The sequence below is a fragment of the Chrysochloris asiatica genome, unplaced genomic scaffold (assembly GCF_000296735.1).
Source record: "Chrysochloris asiatica unplaced genomic scaffold, ChrAsi1.0 scaffold00016, whole genome shotgun sequence".
Lineage (NCBI taxonomy): Eukaryota > Metazoa > Chordata > Mammalia > Afrosoricida > Chrysochloridae > Chrysochloris > Chrysochloris asiatica.
Window position 1 is genome coordinate 16330157 of NW_006408534.1, and position 17042 is coordinate 16347198.

Consider the following 17042-nt stretch of genomic DNA (forward strand, 5'->3'; position numbering starts at 1 on the left):
AATGAGACGATATACGACAAACTATCACATAATTCACAATAAAACATTTAAGGAAAAAGAAAAAAAGAAGCCATCAATATTTTTGTCAAAAATCAACTGACCATAAATGTTGGGGTTTATTTCTGTACCTTTTATTCTGTTTCAGAGATCCTGTAGATACCTGTACTTATACTGATACCACAGTAGCCAAGGGCAAACCATCTATCTATACTACCCAGGGACCTAACCATTGCTGTTGTTATTCAGTGCTGTTGAGTTGATTTTCAACTCATGGCAACACTGTGTGACCAAGTAGAATTGCACTATATGGTTTTCAATGGCTATAATCTTTGTGGAAGATGAATGTTATTTACTTATTCCATGGAGTTGCTGGGTAGGTTGGAATCACCAACCTTTATGTTAGCAGCCTTATTTGTTTTGCCACCATGGCCCCTTATTTGATCATTGTTGTTAAATTCTGTTGATTGATTCCAACTCATAGCAACCCTGTATAGGAAGTAGTCCTGGGGTGTGGTGCTGTAGGATTGCAAAGTCAGTTTGAATTGCAAAGCTGGCAGTTCAAACAACCAGCCGCTTCTCAGAAACCCTATTCAGGGTTGCTACAGTTGGAACCAACTCAATGGCACTTAACAACAACACAATAGGGATTCTGAAGCATGGCTGGTGGGTTTGAAATGCTGATCTTGTGGTTAGTTGTCTAGTGCTTATCCTATAGCACCATAACAGGACCACTGTTGTTGCTGTGGTTGAGTGCTGTCAAGTCGGTTCTAACTCACAGCGACCCTCTATGGTGAGTTTGAACCACTGACCTTGTGGTTGGTGGTTTGAACAACCTTACAGCCCAGCGCATTAACCCACAGTGCTACACCAGGACTATTGTTGTTAAGTGCTGTCAAGTCAGTTCCAACCCATAGCGACCCTGTACAGGTTTCCAAGGAGTAGCTGGTGAGCTTGAACCGCCAACCTTGCAGTTCAAATGGCTTTCCAGGACCATTAGAGCTGGTTAAATGCAAATTCCCAATTAAAAGTCACAAAGAACTAAGTGAGAAAAGTCAAGGAGTATACATTGATTAGTATTATAATTTAGGACATGAAAACTGTTAAGAGAAATGTAAAAACCATGAAGAAGAGAAAGTATAACTTGATAACATCTATCCTATCTGATGTTAGGTTATTAAAAGACCTTGTTCTTCTCATTTCCTACAATTTGCCATGTTTTGCATTTCCCCCCTTCCTTACTGAAATAATTTTTTCCATTTTACTTAAGTGAATAAAATACAAGTATGTTGTTGTTAAGTGCCGTCGAGTCGGTTCCGACCCACAGCGACCCTGCATAGGGTTTCCAAGGAGCAACTGGTATAGGTTATTTTAATTTTCTTCATTAAGCTTTTCTACACTTTTTAAAGTGCCTACACTGAACATACATTACCTTTGCAATCAAAACACTCTACCATTAGTAAAGGAAGAGAAAATAGGAACCAATGTCAAATGATCACTTAAAAAGAGTAATCAGAAATAATAAACAGAGGCAGCTATTTCATATCATTATTGCAGTGACACACTACTGTGGATATTAGTATAAATCTTGCTTCCTGGGAGAATGGGTGACAATATCTAGTTATACTGCCTATAATTTAACTCATTGTGTTCTTTATTGACATGGACAATGACCCATGTCAAATTCCATAGATCAGAGGCTAGACCCATAACCCTGACAGCTGGGTGGTGGCTGTGTATGTGGTACAATGATGAGAATTAACCTGGATCTCCCAGGAAAGTTGAGAATTCTATGGAGCCACCAAACTCTTATTTAAAAAAAAAAAATTTTTAAGAGTCCATAAAATAATTTTAAGGGATTTATTTAATGTTTAGCTTATTTATAGCTGGTCTCTCCTACCACCACCCTGAATGAAATAATCTTTTAAGGCTCTGCAATGAATATCACCATTGGTAATAAAATTCCATTGGCTATTTTGGTTGAGCTATAATTTTAGAAGAGGAATTGGGAAGCAGGCAACTATACAAACTGTCTAATGTTGAAAGAAATATTTCTGCAGTCCAAATCGCAAGGTCAGTGGTTCAAACTCACCAGCCGCTCCTCGGGAACCTTATACAAGTTCGCTATAAGTCAGAACCGACTTGACAGCACTTAGCAACAAAGGAAAAATGTCTTGTCAAATTCTTTGCATACAGAAACCTTAAAAGACTTGGAAACACAACTCTTTTGAAGGACATTCCTATTCAGACAACCTTATAATTAAAATGAATTTATAATCTTCTTCTTGCTCACACAGATAGTGTCAGTAATGTAATCCAGCCAAAGATGACTTCATTGTCTTGAGGACAAAAGAACCGATGTGGCATAATTTTTATTAAACTATCTTAGAAAATTCTGGTGCTCTTTGACACAAGCTTCCCTAGATACTTAATTTAACAGTCAAATAACGTTAGCACTTGTTGCCATCAGAATGAAATGTCTAAATTGATTAGGCTGTCAAAGTTGATAAGCATATCGCCATGCCAAAAATCTCTACTTAACTTCAATTTTTTATTCAAGTCAAACAGCAGCCTTTCTCATTCAAATTCACTTTTAAGCAGCCTTAAAATTTACTTTTTGTTTCATTTATACAATTAAGAGATTTATTTCAGGAATTGGCCATTAATCTTGCATAAGAATTGAATTAGACATGGTAGGTTAATCATATGTGTTTTATCACCTCTACTTGCTACACTTTCAATAAAATGACAGAAAAAGAATAAAAAATATCACTTAGAACAAAGAGAATGGAAGACAGAGTGCAGATAAAAGATTTAAAACAAAACGACTTCTAGAATACAGATTTTACAGGGAAAGTTATAAACTAAGTCTTAAGAATGGTGACACCAATGAGGAATTTGAGATACTATTCTCTGTACATGATCTTCTTACCTGATCCTGGATACTGGAAGACATTCTGCTGCATCTGAGGATTGATTCCAGTGCCATACTGTCCTCCCATGTTTCCTGTCATGCCTCTGTTCACCATGCTGCTGCGGTTGGCCAAGGATGCCTCAGGGTTTGCTGCCAATTGTGAAAATGGGCTGGTAGAAGCAGGTGGGGTTCCTGGGTTTGTACCATAATTTGGTGGGTAGGGGAATTGTTGTGGAGCACCCTGAGGAAGACGAGGATTCCCCATTTGAACTGGCAGTCCAGATGAGGGAGGAAGGTTGTTCCCAAAGCTTTGTTGCCGCATAAGCATGGCTCGCTGCTGCTGTATTAGCTGCCTCTGTCGGTGCTGTTGACTGTACAACTCACGCTGGCGCTGTGCCAACATTTGGGCATTTAGGGGTGGCTGCAAGGGAAGAAAAACCCCACTTACTGCAAGTATTATCATCACTAAGGAGCTCTGGTAGTGTAGTGGTTACGAATCGGGCTGCGAACCTTAAGGTCAGCAGTTCGAAACTACCAGCCGCTCCGCGGGAGAAAGATGAGGCTTTCTACTCCTGTAAGGATTTACACCCTCGGAAACCCTGTACAGGGTCGCTATGGGTCGGAACCGACTCGACGGCACTTAACAACAACAACAACAACAACCTATCTTGAAAGCTGTATCAGATTAAAGCCTAGTATTTTGGGTCACAGAACATAAAAAAATTACTAGTATACAAGGAAAATGAAACCAGAAAAGAAAGAAAACTTCTAAATAATTACAAAAGAGGAAACTAAGTGCACTGTATAGATTAAAGGTATTTAAGAAATGCTGAGACAGTATCTGACCACTAAACCTAAAACAAACTCCTTGTCAAGTCATCTTTAATCCAAGACAACTCCATGTGTGTCAGGACAGAACTGTTTCCAACAGCTGTAATTTCACGGAAGTAGATAGCCAAGTCTTTCTTCCACAGTGTTGCTTGGTTGATTTATACAGCCAACTTTTTGGTTAGTGCCAAGGGTACTTACTTACCCATGTGACCACTGTTGTTGTTGTCTAACCATTGTTGTTGTTGCTGTTTAGTGCCATCTCGTTGGTTCCAACTTAGCAGCCCTGAATATGGTTTCTAAAGATAAACTGTTGGATTTGAACTAACAGCCTTGCAGTTCAAATTGATCTTGTGACCCAGTGCTATCCTACAGCACCTAGTTAGTTAAAAGCAAATTCCCTATTAAAAGTCACACAGAATTAAGTGAGAATAGTTAGAGAGTATATATTGATTGGTGGTGGTTGTGTGCTATGGAGTTGGTTCTGAATCTGTATAGGGTTTGACAATGCATAGGTTTTTATAGGAACAGAAAACCTTATCTTTCTCCCGAGGAACAGCTGGTAGATTTGAACTGCCAATCTTGAGATTTGCAGGCCAACTCATAACCCACTATGCTATCAGGGCTCCTATTATGATAGTATATAATTCAGACCATGAAAACTATTAAGAAATACATAAAAATCATGAAAAAGAGAAAATGTAGTTGATAACATCTATCTTACCTGATATTAGGTTATTAGACGTTGTTTTTTTTCCCCTCATTTCCAAAAATTTACTGTGTTTCTAGTTTACCCCCTTGCTCACTGAAATCACATTTTTCACTTTACTTAAGTGAATAAAATGTAAGTAAGGTGATTTTAATTTTCTTCATTATGCTTTTCTACATTTTCCAAATCACCTACAATGAACACTCAATACCCTTGTAATCAGAAAACCCTACAAATAGTAGAAAGACCGTCTCAGAAATCTAGGATCCAATGTTAAACAAATGATCACTTAAAAAGAAAATCATTAATTAGAAATAATAAATGGAAAGAACTGTTTCACATCATTATTGCAGTGACACACTACTGCAGGCCTTACAATGGTCTATTAGCTATACTATTGTGCATGAGGAAAGAAATGTAAAATTAGGCTGAAATCCTTTTTCAGTCATACATGCAAAGCAACACAGCAAGTCAATGAAGCCCTCCTCAGAAATAGCAGCTTAGATTGAGGGTCTGATTAAAGCACCCAGCTAGCGCTAATAAAAGTAAATCTGCCAACAACACACTGTACAATCTGGGAGACTATACTGTGGTATGTATGTATGCTTTTCTGAGAAATAATGTTTACATGAATTCTGTAAGTATGGTCTTGTTTTTTATAATTTAATTACTCCTTCACAAACTAACAGAGAGCCACTGCTATGAGGTCAATTCTGACTTATAGTGGCCTATAGGATAGAGTAGAACTGCCCTGTAAAGTTTTCAAGGTTGTCATCTTCATTGAGGTATAGTGTTACATCTTTCGCTCACCTAGAGGCTGGTGGGTTCAAAGGTTTAACCTTGCTTTTGGTTAGTAGCCAAGCACTTAACCATTGAGCCATAAGGGCTCTTTATGAGCTAACTACTGAGGCTGAAAATTAATTAACAAATATATAGAGAAACTCAAACCCTGGACTATGAAGATGCCAATATTTGCTGCTTATTGGCTTCCTGTATTTGCCCCAACTCTATCTCAGTCTATATTTCAGAATACGAGTTTTATTTGGATGCTCTCTAAAACCCCTCATCCATTTCCCCAATTTTTTGCACCAACTTGGTTGAGAAATCATAAATAGGTAGTTGAAGAAAAAAAAAAATACAAGAATTAAAGTGGGAAGTGAGTACTAGATATTACTTAGAAGGCTGGCCGGTTCTTTCTATATTTAAAGTTTGAACCGCTCTGAAATATATATAAGAATATATAAAATAAACAAAAGCTAGATAATGTTTATGTCCAGTCTGAGCAGAGAACACAAGGTAGTTAAGACAATTAAGCAATGCAACATGGTTTTGATCTGGTGTCAGGTACTATTCACACAGTTTTATATCCTAGGTTTCTTATTACTGGTACTGCTCAATGTAGCAATAAGAATGTTCTACTTAGTCATCTGGTATCCAACAGCAATGGCAACTTAACAATAAAACAAAACAAAGAACTCTCAGCTTTAGATAAAATATTAATAAGAGATATCAAAATCATATTATTAATTCATCATAGACGAAAAGTATACTGCAGACATAATCAAAAGACCATTCCACAGCCCATTTAAAAGACACTTAAGTCAACACTTCAAGAAACACTGCTTAAGCCAGAGATGTATAACAACATCTGCTTTTCTCACATTACCTGAGGTGTAATTTGCTGCTGCATGCCTGACCTCATATTGATTCCAACAGGAGCAGTTGCTGCAAACTGATTTAAGATAGCTTGTCGATTTTGGTGTATCAACTAGAGAAAAACAAATAATGAGATATCACATTTATACATGCAAACACAGATGTTACAGTGTCACTCAAAACTTTTATTGATTACTAAGAAGTTTTAAAGTGTTGACGAGCAAAGATGTCAGCTTGAGGACTAAGGTGCGCCTGACCCAAGCCATGGTATTTTCAATAACCTTATATGCATGTGAAAGCTGGATGGTGAATAAGGAAGACCGTAGGAGAATTGATGCTTTTGAGAATATTGAAAGTGTCATGGGCTGCCAAAAAACCAACAGATCTGTGTTGGAAGAAGTGCAGCCAAAGTGCTCCTTGGAGACCAGGATGGACAAACTTTGTTTCTCATACTTCGGACGTATTGTCAGGAGGGACCAGTCTCTGGAGAAGGATATCATGTTTGGTAAGGTGGAGGATCAGAGAAAAAAAAGAGGAAGACCCCACAGCGAGATGGATTGGCAAAGTGGCAGCATCAATGGGCTCAAGTGTGGCAACAACTGTGAGGTTGGCCCAGGATCAGGCAGTGTTTCATTCTGTTGAGCATAGGGTCGCTATGAGTTGGTACCGACTCGATGGCACCTAACAACCACAACAAGAAGAAGTTTTAGAGTTGGAGGTCTAATAAGATTGCTTCCTATGTGTATTTGCCAAGAGGCTGGCAATTCCTAATGTTAAGCAGCCCTGGTAACACAATATTTAAGTTCTCAGTTGCTAGTTACAAGTTCAGCAGTTCAAACCCACCATTAACTCTCTGTGCATATGCTTAAGCTAACACACAGCATTGATCGTGGTCAAAAGCCCTGGCAGTTTGCACCCATAAAGATGACAGCCTAGGAAATCCTATGGAGCAGTTCTAAGAACTCTTGTCATCAAAGAACACTATGAGTCAGAACTGACCCAAGGGCATACAACAACAACAACAGCATCAAATATCTACAACTTGATGAATGCTAAACATGGCATAGTGCTTGCAACAACGGACTCAAGCATAACAAGACTGGCCAGTGTTTCATTCTGTTGTGTATAGGGGTCGTTATGAGTCAAAGCCAACTTGACGGCACCTAAGCGTAGTGGTTACGAATCGGGCTGCGAACCTTAAGGTCAGCGGTTCGAAACTACCAGCTGCTCCGCGGGAGAAAGATGAGGCTTTCTACTCCCGTAAGGATTTACACCCTCGGAAACCCTGTACAGGGTCGCTATGGGTCGGAACCGACTCGATGGCACTTAACAACAACAACAACATAAATAACAAATATAGCTCAGAATTTTAAAAATAGAACATGTACACATGTATATATATGTACATATATGTATATCACACTTTTAAAACCATGTTGTTGTTCAGTGTGGTCAAGTTGCCTCTGACTCATAGTGACCGAAATAGGATTTCCAAGGAGTGGCTGGTGAGTTTGAACCACCCATCTTATGGTTCAAACTGACCTTGTGGTCCAGTGCTTTATGATACAGCACCAGACCAAGTCTCCAAAAAAATACATGTTAATTCAGATAAGAACAATAATAAAGACAGAAGAAACAACAATCCTAGGTCTCAGAATATTGTGAGTAAAAAAAAAAGTATATAGGCACGTTCCATAAAACTCTAGAAGATGAATGGTAAAGTTGAAGTACCTCTCAATTGGAGAGTGTCTGTCTGGTGGGTACATATTTGGGAAAAATCCAACGTGATTTCATTAGTTGGAGAGACTTATGTAAGAAACAAATGGTCCGAGAAAATGGACTATTTATTTAACTACAAGAAGTAATTACTTTAGGCCGGCATTTCCCAAATTGGTGTTCTAAAGGACATTGTTCTGTGGGTATTAATAGATGTGCTAGGAAAATAGCATGCTGTGCTGTATTAAGTATTGGAAATGATAGGTTACACAAGGTGAAACAGATTACTGCAGTAATTTTACGAGCCTTTAATTGGCCAAAGCACATTGTTGATTTTCAAGAGGAGATATACAATGCAACTTATTTGATCATAAACTTGTTTTCTGACATAATCATTAACAACTTTCTCCTAAAACAATCTTCTATGAAACACAGCAGTTTGAAAACTACTGCTTAGATCAGACTTGGATTACCAGGTCATGGGTAGGCCTTAAATTGATAACAAAACAAGTATCCTTAGAAAGGAGATATTTCCTTTTAAATTAATCTGTAACTTAAAAAATCTCTTCCTCAATAATTTTCTATGAAATTGTTCAGAGAGATAAGAATAACTTCTTCATATTTATATGGTACTTTATAACACTGTTGTTACTGCTGAGTGCTATTGATCAGTTCTGACTCATAGTGACCCTGCATAGGTTTTCTGAGGAATTCCTGAGGGTTTGAACAGAGCATTATCCTGCGGCACCATACCCCAGACTCCACTTTACAACATAAATGATATAAAAACTTATTAGCATATAGCATTTTATATAAAATATGTGAATATATTTTATATATTTAAATAATATGCAAAAATTTATACAATCCAAACCACTGAGTTGATTCAAACTCATGGTGCCCCTTGATAACAAGAGTAGAACTGCTCCATCGATTTCCTAGGCTGTCATCTTTATGGCTCATCTGTATGGGTTCTGAGACTGTAAATCTTTACAGAGGAGCAGACAGTCTCACGTTTCTTCCTTGGAGAGGTTGGCTGGTAGGCTTGAACTGTTGACCTTGAGGTTACCAACCCACCATCTAACCCACAAAACTACCAAGTCTCCTTATAAAAGTCTTTTTAAAAAGAATTAGAGGTGTGAAGAGTGATTAAATTACTCATCCCTAAATAATTCAACTCTTAGTTTTGCTTTCCCTTCATTTTCTCAGGCTTCCATTACAACACAACACATACAGGTTTGGAAGGAAAGCTTACTATAATGTAAATATTAAAATTGTAATTTTCACACATTGTGGAATAAGATAAAGCATTAAAACCACTTAAAAAATAAAGACACCAACTTTATAGGCTTAAAATTTAAAGGAATGCTTACGTACAAAAACCTACATACTTTAACCCAATAGCCACATGGCCATAAATTTAAATGTTGTTGTTAAGTACTGTGGAGTCGGTTCTGACTCACAGTGACCCTGCACAGGGTTTCCGAGGCTGTAAATCTTTACAGGAGCAGAAGGCCTCATCTTTCTCCTGCGGAACAGCTGGTAGTTTCGAACTGCCGACCTTGAGGTTAGCAGCCCGATTCGTAACCATTATGCTACCAGAGCTCCTTATAAATTTAAAAATCCTAGTTAATTTTATAGAGATTAATGGAAAAATTCCGCATATCTAAGATACTGTACAAAGTTTGGAGGCTACATGGTGAAAAAGTTTCTGTCTTTTGGGAATACCCTGCTAAGTGAAAGAGGCTACAACCCTAATGTAGTGCACAAGTGCTGCACTTGTATTTAAAGAGACATCTACAGCAGTACAGAGAGAACAACCAACTCAGCTTCAGGACATGAAGGCAGTGACCAAAAGCAGAAGTGTGCTGGACACTGGGTCTTGAAGTATGAGAGTGCTAGGTTGCCCGAGGATGACAGAGTTAACTTGATGTAGAAGGAGCAGCAAGTATAAAAATAGGAAGGGAGGCAATGAGAATCGGTGAGAACATACTCAATCTTTGAGATGGAGAGGAGTGAAATTGCAGGGGAGTGGAACTGACATCCCAACCCCATAGGTTTATTTATATGTTTCAACGGTGAGATACTGTGAGAACAAAATGGATGGGACTGGAGTAAAAACATTTGAGAAGTCGTAAGAATTAGGAACAACCTTAGAAAATAAAATCGTTATTTTTTTAGAAGTAGAAGGAATTATTCAAAATTTCAGAAATCTACCTCCACTTTCTGATATAGAAAACCAGGTCTATTACTCCCTTGCAATAACCTTTGTTCATTTTTCCTCCTACATCTTGACTAATGACATGTACAACCATCCCACTCCAACCTGCCTCTTCTCTCTTGATTACGAAAACCCTACCCATTTTCAACAAGCAGGTCAAGTTCTTCCACAAAGATCACTACATCTTTTACTTCATCTGAAATCTTAAACTTCTGGGGTGTGGAAGGAGGGACGTTGGTATCCAAATTTAAAAACCTTTTATAAAAAGTCAGCCAAAAGGCTTGTTGTTAATGAATACAACAGGAAATGTGGAGCTTGTGGCCAGTGGAAGAATGGAAACCCTGCTGATATGTATGCATAAAACACATACACAAAGAGTTCAGGCTGACTGTCACTACATCTGACTGAGTGGTTATTTCTCTAGTGCCCTACCAAGAAGTACTGAAGTCCTGGTGTGGCACCATAGGGTAAACACTGGACTACTAACCGCAAGGTCGTCCCTACCAGTTGCTCCTTGGGAACCCTATATAGGGTCGCTATGAGTAAGAGCCAATTCAAAGGCATTTAATACCACCACCACCAAGAAGTTCTTCTATAGTAAACCTAAAGGATGCTAACTAGTCCATTTTTGATTGTTACAACCAAGACAGGAGGTACCATTAGCATCTAGTGGGTGGAGACCAGGGATGCTGTTAAATATCCTTCAATGTTCCCTGCAAAAATAATAATCTGGCCCAAAATGCCAAATCCTGAGAATCTCTGACCTATCTGCAATATAAATTCTTGCTAAGATCTTTAAAAAATTTATTCTTTTGTAGGGGGAGGGGCACAGTTTTAATTGCCAGAAATCTGAAGGTAAAATCTGCTTCTCTCGATTTTCTGCCTTTTGATCCTAGTAATATTTTCAGGTCTATTTTCTGTAACATATAAAAGATAATCAATAGGCGTTCTTACACCATACCTTTTCTTTAGTACCTAATGTACTGTATCTAACTAGACTTGTTCATAAGGCTAAGTACTATAGCAGTCCCTGGGTGGTGCAAACAGTAATGCAACTGGCTGCTAACTGAAAGATGGATTATCTAGAGGTTCATCTAGAGCACGGTAGCTCTGTATGATAAGCATTGGACTATGAATGACAAGGTCCATGGTTCAAGCCTGACAACCACTCCTGGAAGATGAGGCTTTCTGCTCCTGCATAGATTTTCAAAAGCCTAGGAAATCCTATACGGGGTTGGTAAGAGTTGGAATTGACTCAAAGGCACCTAACAACAGAGGTGTTTTGGAAGAAAAGCTTGGAGATCTGTTTCTGAAAAGTCAGTTAAATGAAAATCCTATGGAGTACAGTTCTCCTTTGACATACTTGAGGTCAACATGAGTCAGAATTGACTTGATGACAATTTCTTCTTATTATTTTTTTTTAAATTTAATTAAATGTTTTTATTTTGCATTGAGTGAAAGTTTACAGGGCACATCATCAGCTTCACTTGCTTGTTTCATTACATTGATTATTATCCCCTCCATATATCATCAGTTTACAGTGTTTCTTTCTATCCTCTTTAGCTTTTTTTTTGGATGGGTGGGGGGGACTTGGCTTTTTGGAATTTACAGTCTCGGCTTTTAGGGAAGGTTTTTACATTTGTCTGTGGATATCCAGGGCTCATGTATGAGATTACTAACAAGCATTACTGAATAATCAGATGAGGGACAGTTTGCTATGTCTACTAGGTGGCTAGAGTCTGATCCTCAGAGCCTATGGTTTGGACGGTCAACAACGCTTGGGCCCACAGGGGCTTGGCCTCCTGACCAGGTCTGTACTGTCTGCATCTGAGTCCTCCTTATTTATTGATTGTTTAAGGGACGCTGCCTGTCTTAGGTGGTCAGTGCGAATTCCTCAGTCTTACCAGTCATTGAGACTCATTGCAGCATGGCAATGTCTCTGTCTTAAGTAGCCGAGGTTCCACGTGATCCTTACCCGACTCTGGCCACACATCCAGCATAAACAGCCGCCATCCGAGGAAGGCAGGAGGGAGGAGATCAGCTGGGGACCCCATGCGCCCGACGTTGCCGGCCCACCACCTGCTCTAAGGTGACCAAGCAGGATCACTATGCTGAGGTTCAATCAAGTTCTTAGGGGATCTTACTCTCTAGCATGGGTAGCAAATGAGTAGCCACTCAGTGTTCACTTTGAGAATTACTTATATCATAAATTTGAGCATGTAGCTGATGAATATCCCCTCTTAAATTTTAAAGTATGCCACATTTCTTTATCTTTCTCAAGTATTACACCCTCTTCATGTTGATATGTATAAAGATCATGGTCCTTGTTGGAAAAGAAGAAAAAAAGTGGAGTAGAACCATTGTATCTTCTGTCAGCCAGTGTTGGATCGTTTTCTACAAGAAGTAGGCCTACACATCTTTGCAGTTGCCCTTTTTCCAAAACAGAGCTATAGAAGTTCTTCATTGGTATTATAGATATATTTCTCAAGTATTTATCCTTCTGAGGTGCAAGCAAACATACACATAAAGGCTCATATTATAATTTTGTATTCTTTCTTAATCACCAGTTACATGCTTATATATATTCTTTACATAGAAACTTCACTTATCAGGTAGCTTAGAAGCTTAAATAAAAGTAAAAAACATCCCTCTTCTGAAATGAGTATGAAACATCTCACCCATTCACAAATATGACTCAGATCCTGGATCTGGTCATGATCACTCAACCTTCAGCGTTATTAGACAGGATGTACTCAACTCTAGCTTGTAAAATGAGGAAGTCAGCATATCGATAATTTCCTGTACATTTTGGACTTAGTACTTAATCACTTACTATTATTCAGCTTTTCAAGTACATATATTTTGACTATCCCCATGGAGTCCTGGTGTGGCACAGTAGGATAAACACTGGACTGCTAACTGAAAGGTCAGCAGTTCAAACCCATCAGTGACTCCTTGAAACCCTATACAAGGTTGCTCTGAGTAGGAACCAACTTGACAGTACTTAACAACAAAGCAGAAGGAAAGTTTGTAAAGGTGACTGTATCTTTTTATTTCTTATTTCCTGGCAATAAATATAGTATCCCTAAAGTATATGTGAAAATTAAATACAGTGGCATTACTATGCATTTTCAAAGCATAGATGCATTATTCTTATGCCCGTTATCTAAATATGAATGGAAAGCTATAATAAAAGCAGTTTTTCTTCAACTAATATCTCAGAACATATTGTCTCTTAGTTTCTTTCCCCCTCTCTTCCCTACATTTTTCTTTGAGACCTCATTTCACTCCTGCTTTTTAAATTTGCTTTCTTTGTTGTGCTATCATTTCTTTGATATTCCACTTTTGTTGTTGTAAAGTGTTGTTGAGTTGGTTCTGACTCATAGTGACCCTTTCCGAGAAGTGGCTGGTGAGTCTGAACTACCGATGTTGTGGTTCGAACTGATCTCGCGGTCCAGTGCTTATCCTACAGCATCACACTCTCTCCCAATTTCTTCCGTTCTTTTATCATCTTTCTCTTTTTAACTGAAATGAAAGCACCTTTTATATTACTGTATTTATTGAATACAGTTTTATAATAATTGCTGCTATTGTTGTCAGAGCTGTTGAGTCAGTTCCGATTCCTAGTGACCCTGTATAGGGTTTCTGAGGAGTGACTGGTTGGTTTGAACGGCCAATCTTGTATTTAACAGTCCAGTGTTTATTCAACAGCAGCACACTAGGACTTGTTTATAATAATATGCATAACCAAATCCACTGCTGTTGAGTTAGTTCTGACTCATAGTGCCTCTATAGGAGAGAGGAGAACTGCTCCACAGGGTTGTGGTGTCGTAGGATAAGCACTCAACCACAAGGTCAGTTTGAAACCCTAAACAGGGTCGCTATGAGTCAGAACCGACTTAATGGCACTCAACAACAACAGCAATTTTGATGAAACCAAACTATTGCATCTTTCTCTCACAAAACAGCTGGTGGGTTTCAATCACTCCCCTTTCAGTTAGCAGTCAAGTATTTAAACCACTTTGCCACTAGGCCTACTTTATATAATAATAGCAAGACTTTATTAAGTGCTACAGTATGATAAGTATTGTGCTGTATTTACAATCTGCATTCATTTAATCTACAACTACCTATGATGTGAAGGAACTATTCATTAGTCTCTTTTTACAGATGAAGACTCAGAAGCTTTACAGGGTAAATCATCTGATTGTTGTTGTTGTTAAGTGCTGTCTTATAAGTGCTGTTTTATAAGTCGGTTTTGACTCATAGCGAACCTGTATAGGGCTTCCAAGGAGCAGCTGGTGGGTTTGTTTGTGGTTTACGGTCCAGTGCTGATCCTACAGTGCCACAGGCAAACCCAAAGTAAGGTTAGAATTAAGTCTTAAAACTGTATCTAACTCTTTTGCCCATTACTTCACACATCATGTTGCCTCCCTAATAAAAAATTATTTCATTCTTTCTCTTCCCTCTTAAAGTAGTGAGTCTCCAGGAAACTTCTTAAACAATTTTTATTCCCCAATGCAATAGAGACATACGATACAAAAATAAAACCTATAATACAGAAGAGTTATATAACAAGAAACAACCTAAACCCCGAGTTCCACTTCCCAGAGACAATGCTTCTAACCATTCCTTATTTTGTACTTTTAGAAATTCTTCATGTCTGATGTGTATAGTCTTACGTATTTATGTCACTCTATTGACTCATTTCTTGTCAACGAAGCGAAGATAAACTCACCCACAACTCCAAGCTCCCCAAAATAGTCTGTCTTTGATTCTCCTAATATAGTACTTTCACTAGACGTTAATGCCTCAACTTCAAACAACATAAATAAACTTCTTTTGCTGTTTCATTACACATGAAGCTCTGTTAATCTTTACTAATTTAATAATCAGCTGATGTTCATTCTAAATTTCTTTTTACCTCAAAAAATAAAATTGAATTACTTTTAAACTGTTGGTCTCGAAACACTCTGTTACGAACCATCGTTATTTAATTGAATGAAGATGTGCCTTATCCCTATCTTAAGATCACACCAAAGGTGGTTCTTTGAATCTTTTATAAGAATTCAGGGAGTGGACTTTACACCTTTATTATAACAACTGGGCCATCTTCCTACTACAGAAAGATTGTGGCACACACCTTTAAAAAGTACCCACTGCTTCCTAAGAGGACTCACCTGCTGTTGTCCCTGTAATCGCTGCTGTAGTTGAAGTCGGAGTTGGTTGGGTGCAGCTGGAGGTCTGTTTAGAGTTTGTCTGGGCTGCATGACCATGCCAGGTGAAAAGGCGCCTCGGGGAGGTGTTACTTGAACAGGCACAGTCCCTAAGGAGGGCTTTTGCCTGATCATGCCTTGGAAAGGGCTAGGAAGGTTGGCAGTAGGAGAAGGAGAAGAGTAAGGCTGGGAATAAAGGTTGGGTCTTTCTTCCAACATCAAAGGTGGTGTTGCTTGTTGTGGTGGAAATCTCTCTGATAACACATCTAATCCACCACCCTGTTAGAAAAAAAATCCAGACATAAATTTTACAGATAAATTTCTGTCATTAAGTGACATACTTCTCCGCACAGTATTGGATAAAATGAAAACATGTTAGCTCTACAAAGTGTCACCATAATATATTTATGCTGAATTAAGTTAAGCTTTCCTGAAGTTTTCTACATAAAGAAATCACTCAAGATAATTGCTTTTGAAATGGAACAACAGATTAACTAAGATGTTTAGAATATCAATAAAGAAATGAAAACACAGCTAAATAAAGGCCAAAAACCAATGAAGGGAAGATAAAAGATTAAAAATTTACATTTTATAAACTGCTATGAGACATTGACTCTTAAAGAAGGAACTAATCAAACATTTTCAATCTCAAATCCAGAATTTATACTTTTCTCTTATTTTAAAAAATCATTGCAGATTTTTAAAAAATGCGAGTTGTACAATTTAAACTTTTTTACTATTATCCACTGCAAGAAATTTTACATTGTGACCTGCTGTAATATGTATACATACATAAACATGTGTGTAATATGTGTGTGTAACTTAAAGGAGTTTAGTGAGTTTAATAAATTATAACATCCCCTTTTTATATACTATGCACTCTGATATTTTTATACTACACTTTCTATTCCATTAAAAAAAATGTTGATTGTAACACACTAAATTGATGTCATATGAAATATGCTAACCTGGAACCTATTTCATATATAGACTGAAGACAGGCATGATTGAAGGATAAATTAAGTTCTAATAGAAAAAGTGATGATATCAAAAGTTAAAGCATTCTAAGTTTAGTAATCCTATGAATTGTTACGACATTTTTTGGGGGAGGGGTGTTTTAAAAAACATAAATATAGAGCCATAATATATTTTGATAACTTCCATAGTAAAAACTATAGCGACAGCAATATTGAAAACTCTAGCTTAAAAATCATTTTTTAGCTTCTCAAGACTGCATCATTTAAAATAAGGTCAACTTTGGGTAAATACCTGAACAAGTTTGTCAATCCCCAGAGCTCTGTCGAGTTCAGCTAGCTCAGTTTCATCTTTGCCACTGAGGAAAGATACTAGCTGTTCAAGAAGAGCCTTCTCATCATTTCTTCCTTCAACTGTTGTTGGAGGGCAAAGAAGCTCATCTAATTGTGAACTAATACACTGGCTGCGGGGTCAAAAGAAAAGATGGTTAAAGGTGATAACTGCAAGTAATGATGCAATGTTAAGAATATGAATATACATACACGTTATTGTTGGTAAATGCTGTCAAGTCGATTCTAACTCATAGCGACTCTGTATAGGGTTTCCATGGAGCAGCTAGTGTGTTTGAACCACCAACCTTATAGACTACTGGTGTGGCACTGTAGGATCAGCAATAGACTGTGAACCACAAGGTCAGCAATTCAAATCCAACAGCTGCTCCTTGGAAACCCTACACAGGGTTGCTATGAATCAGAACCAATACAATGGCATTTAACAACAACATACATATATACATACATACATATATAT

At 37.9% G+C, this 17042-nt stretch overlaps 1 protein-coding gene across 3 annotated transcripts in view; it reads right to left on the minus strand.

Annotated features, from left to right (window-relative positions):
- The window catches only part of NCOA1 (nuclear receptor coactivator 1), a 140739-nt gene that overhangs the window by 25094 nt on the left and 98603 nt on the right, over positions 1-17042 (minus strand). For all 3 annotated transcript variants that reach the window (XM_006835236.1, XM_006835238.1, XM_006835237.1), the window contains exons 13-16: positions 16527-16695; positions 15222-15536; positions 6115-6216; positions 2930-3332 (exon numbers count right to left, since the gene is read on the minus strand). In XM_006835236.1, coding sequence (XP_006835299.1) covers positions 2930-3332; positions 6115-6216; positions 15222-15536; positions 16527-16695 — 989 coding nt within the window. The remainder of the gene's footprint in view (positions 1-2929; positions 3333-6114; positions 6217-15221; positions 15537-16526; positions 16696-17042) is intronic.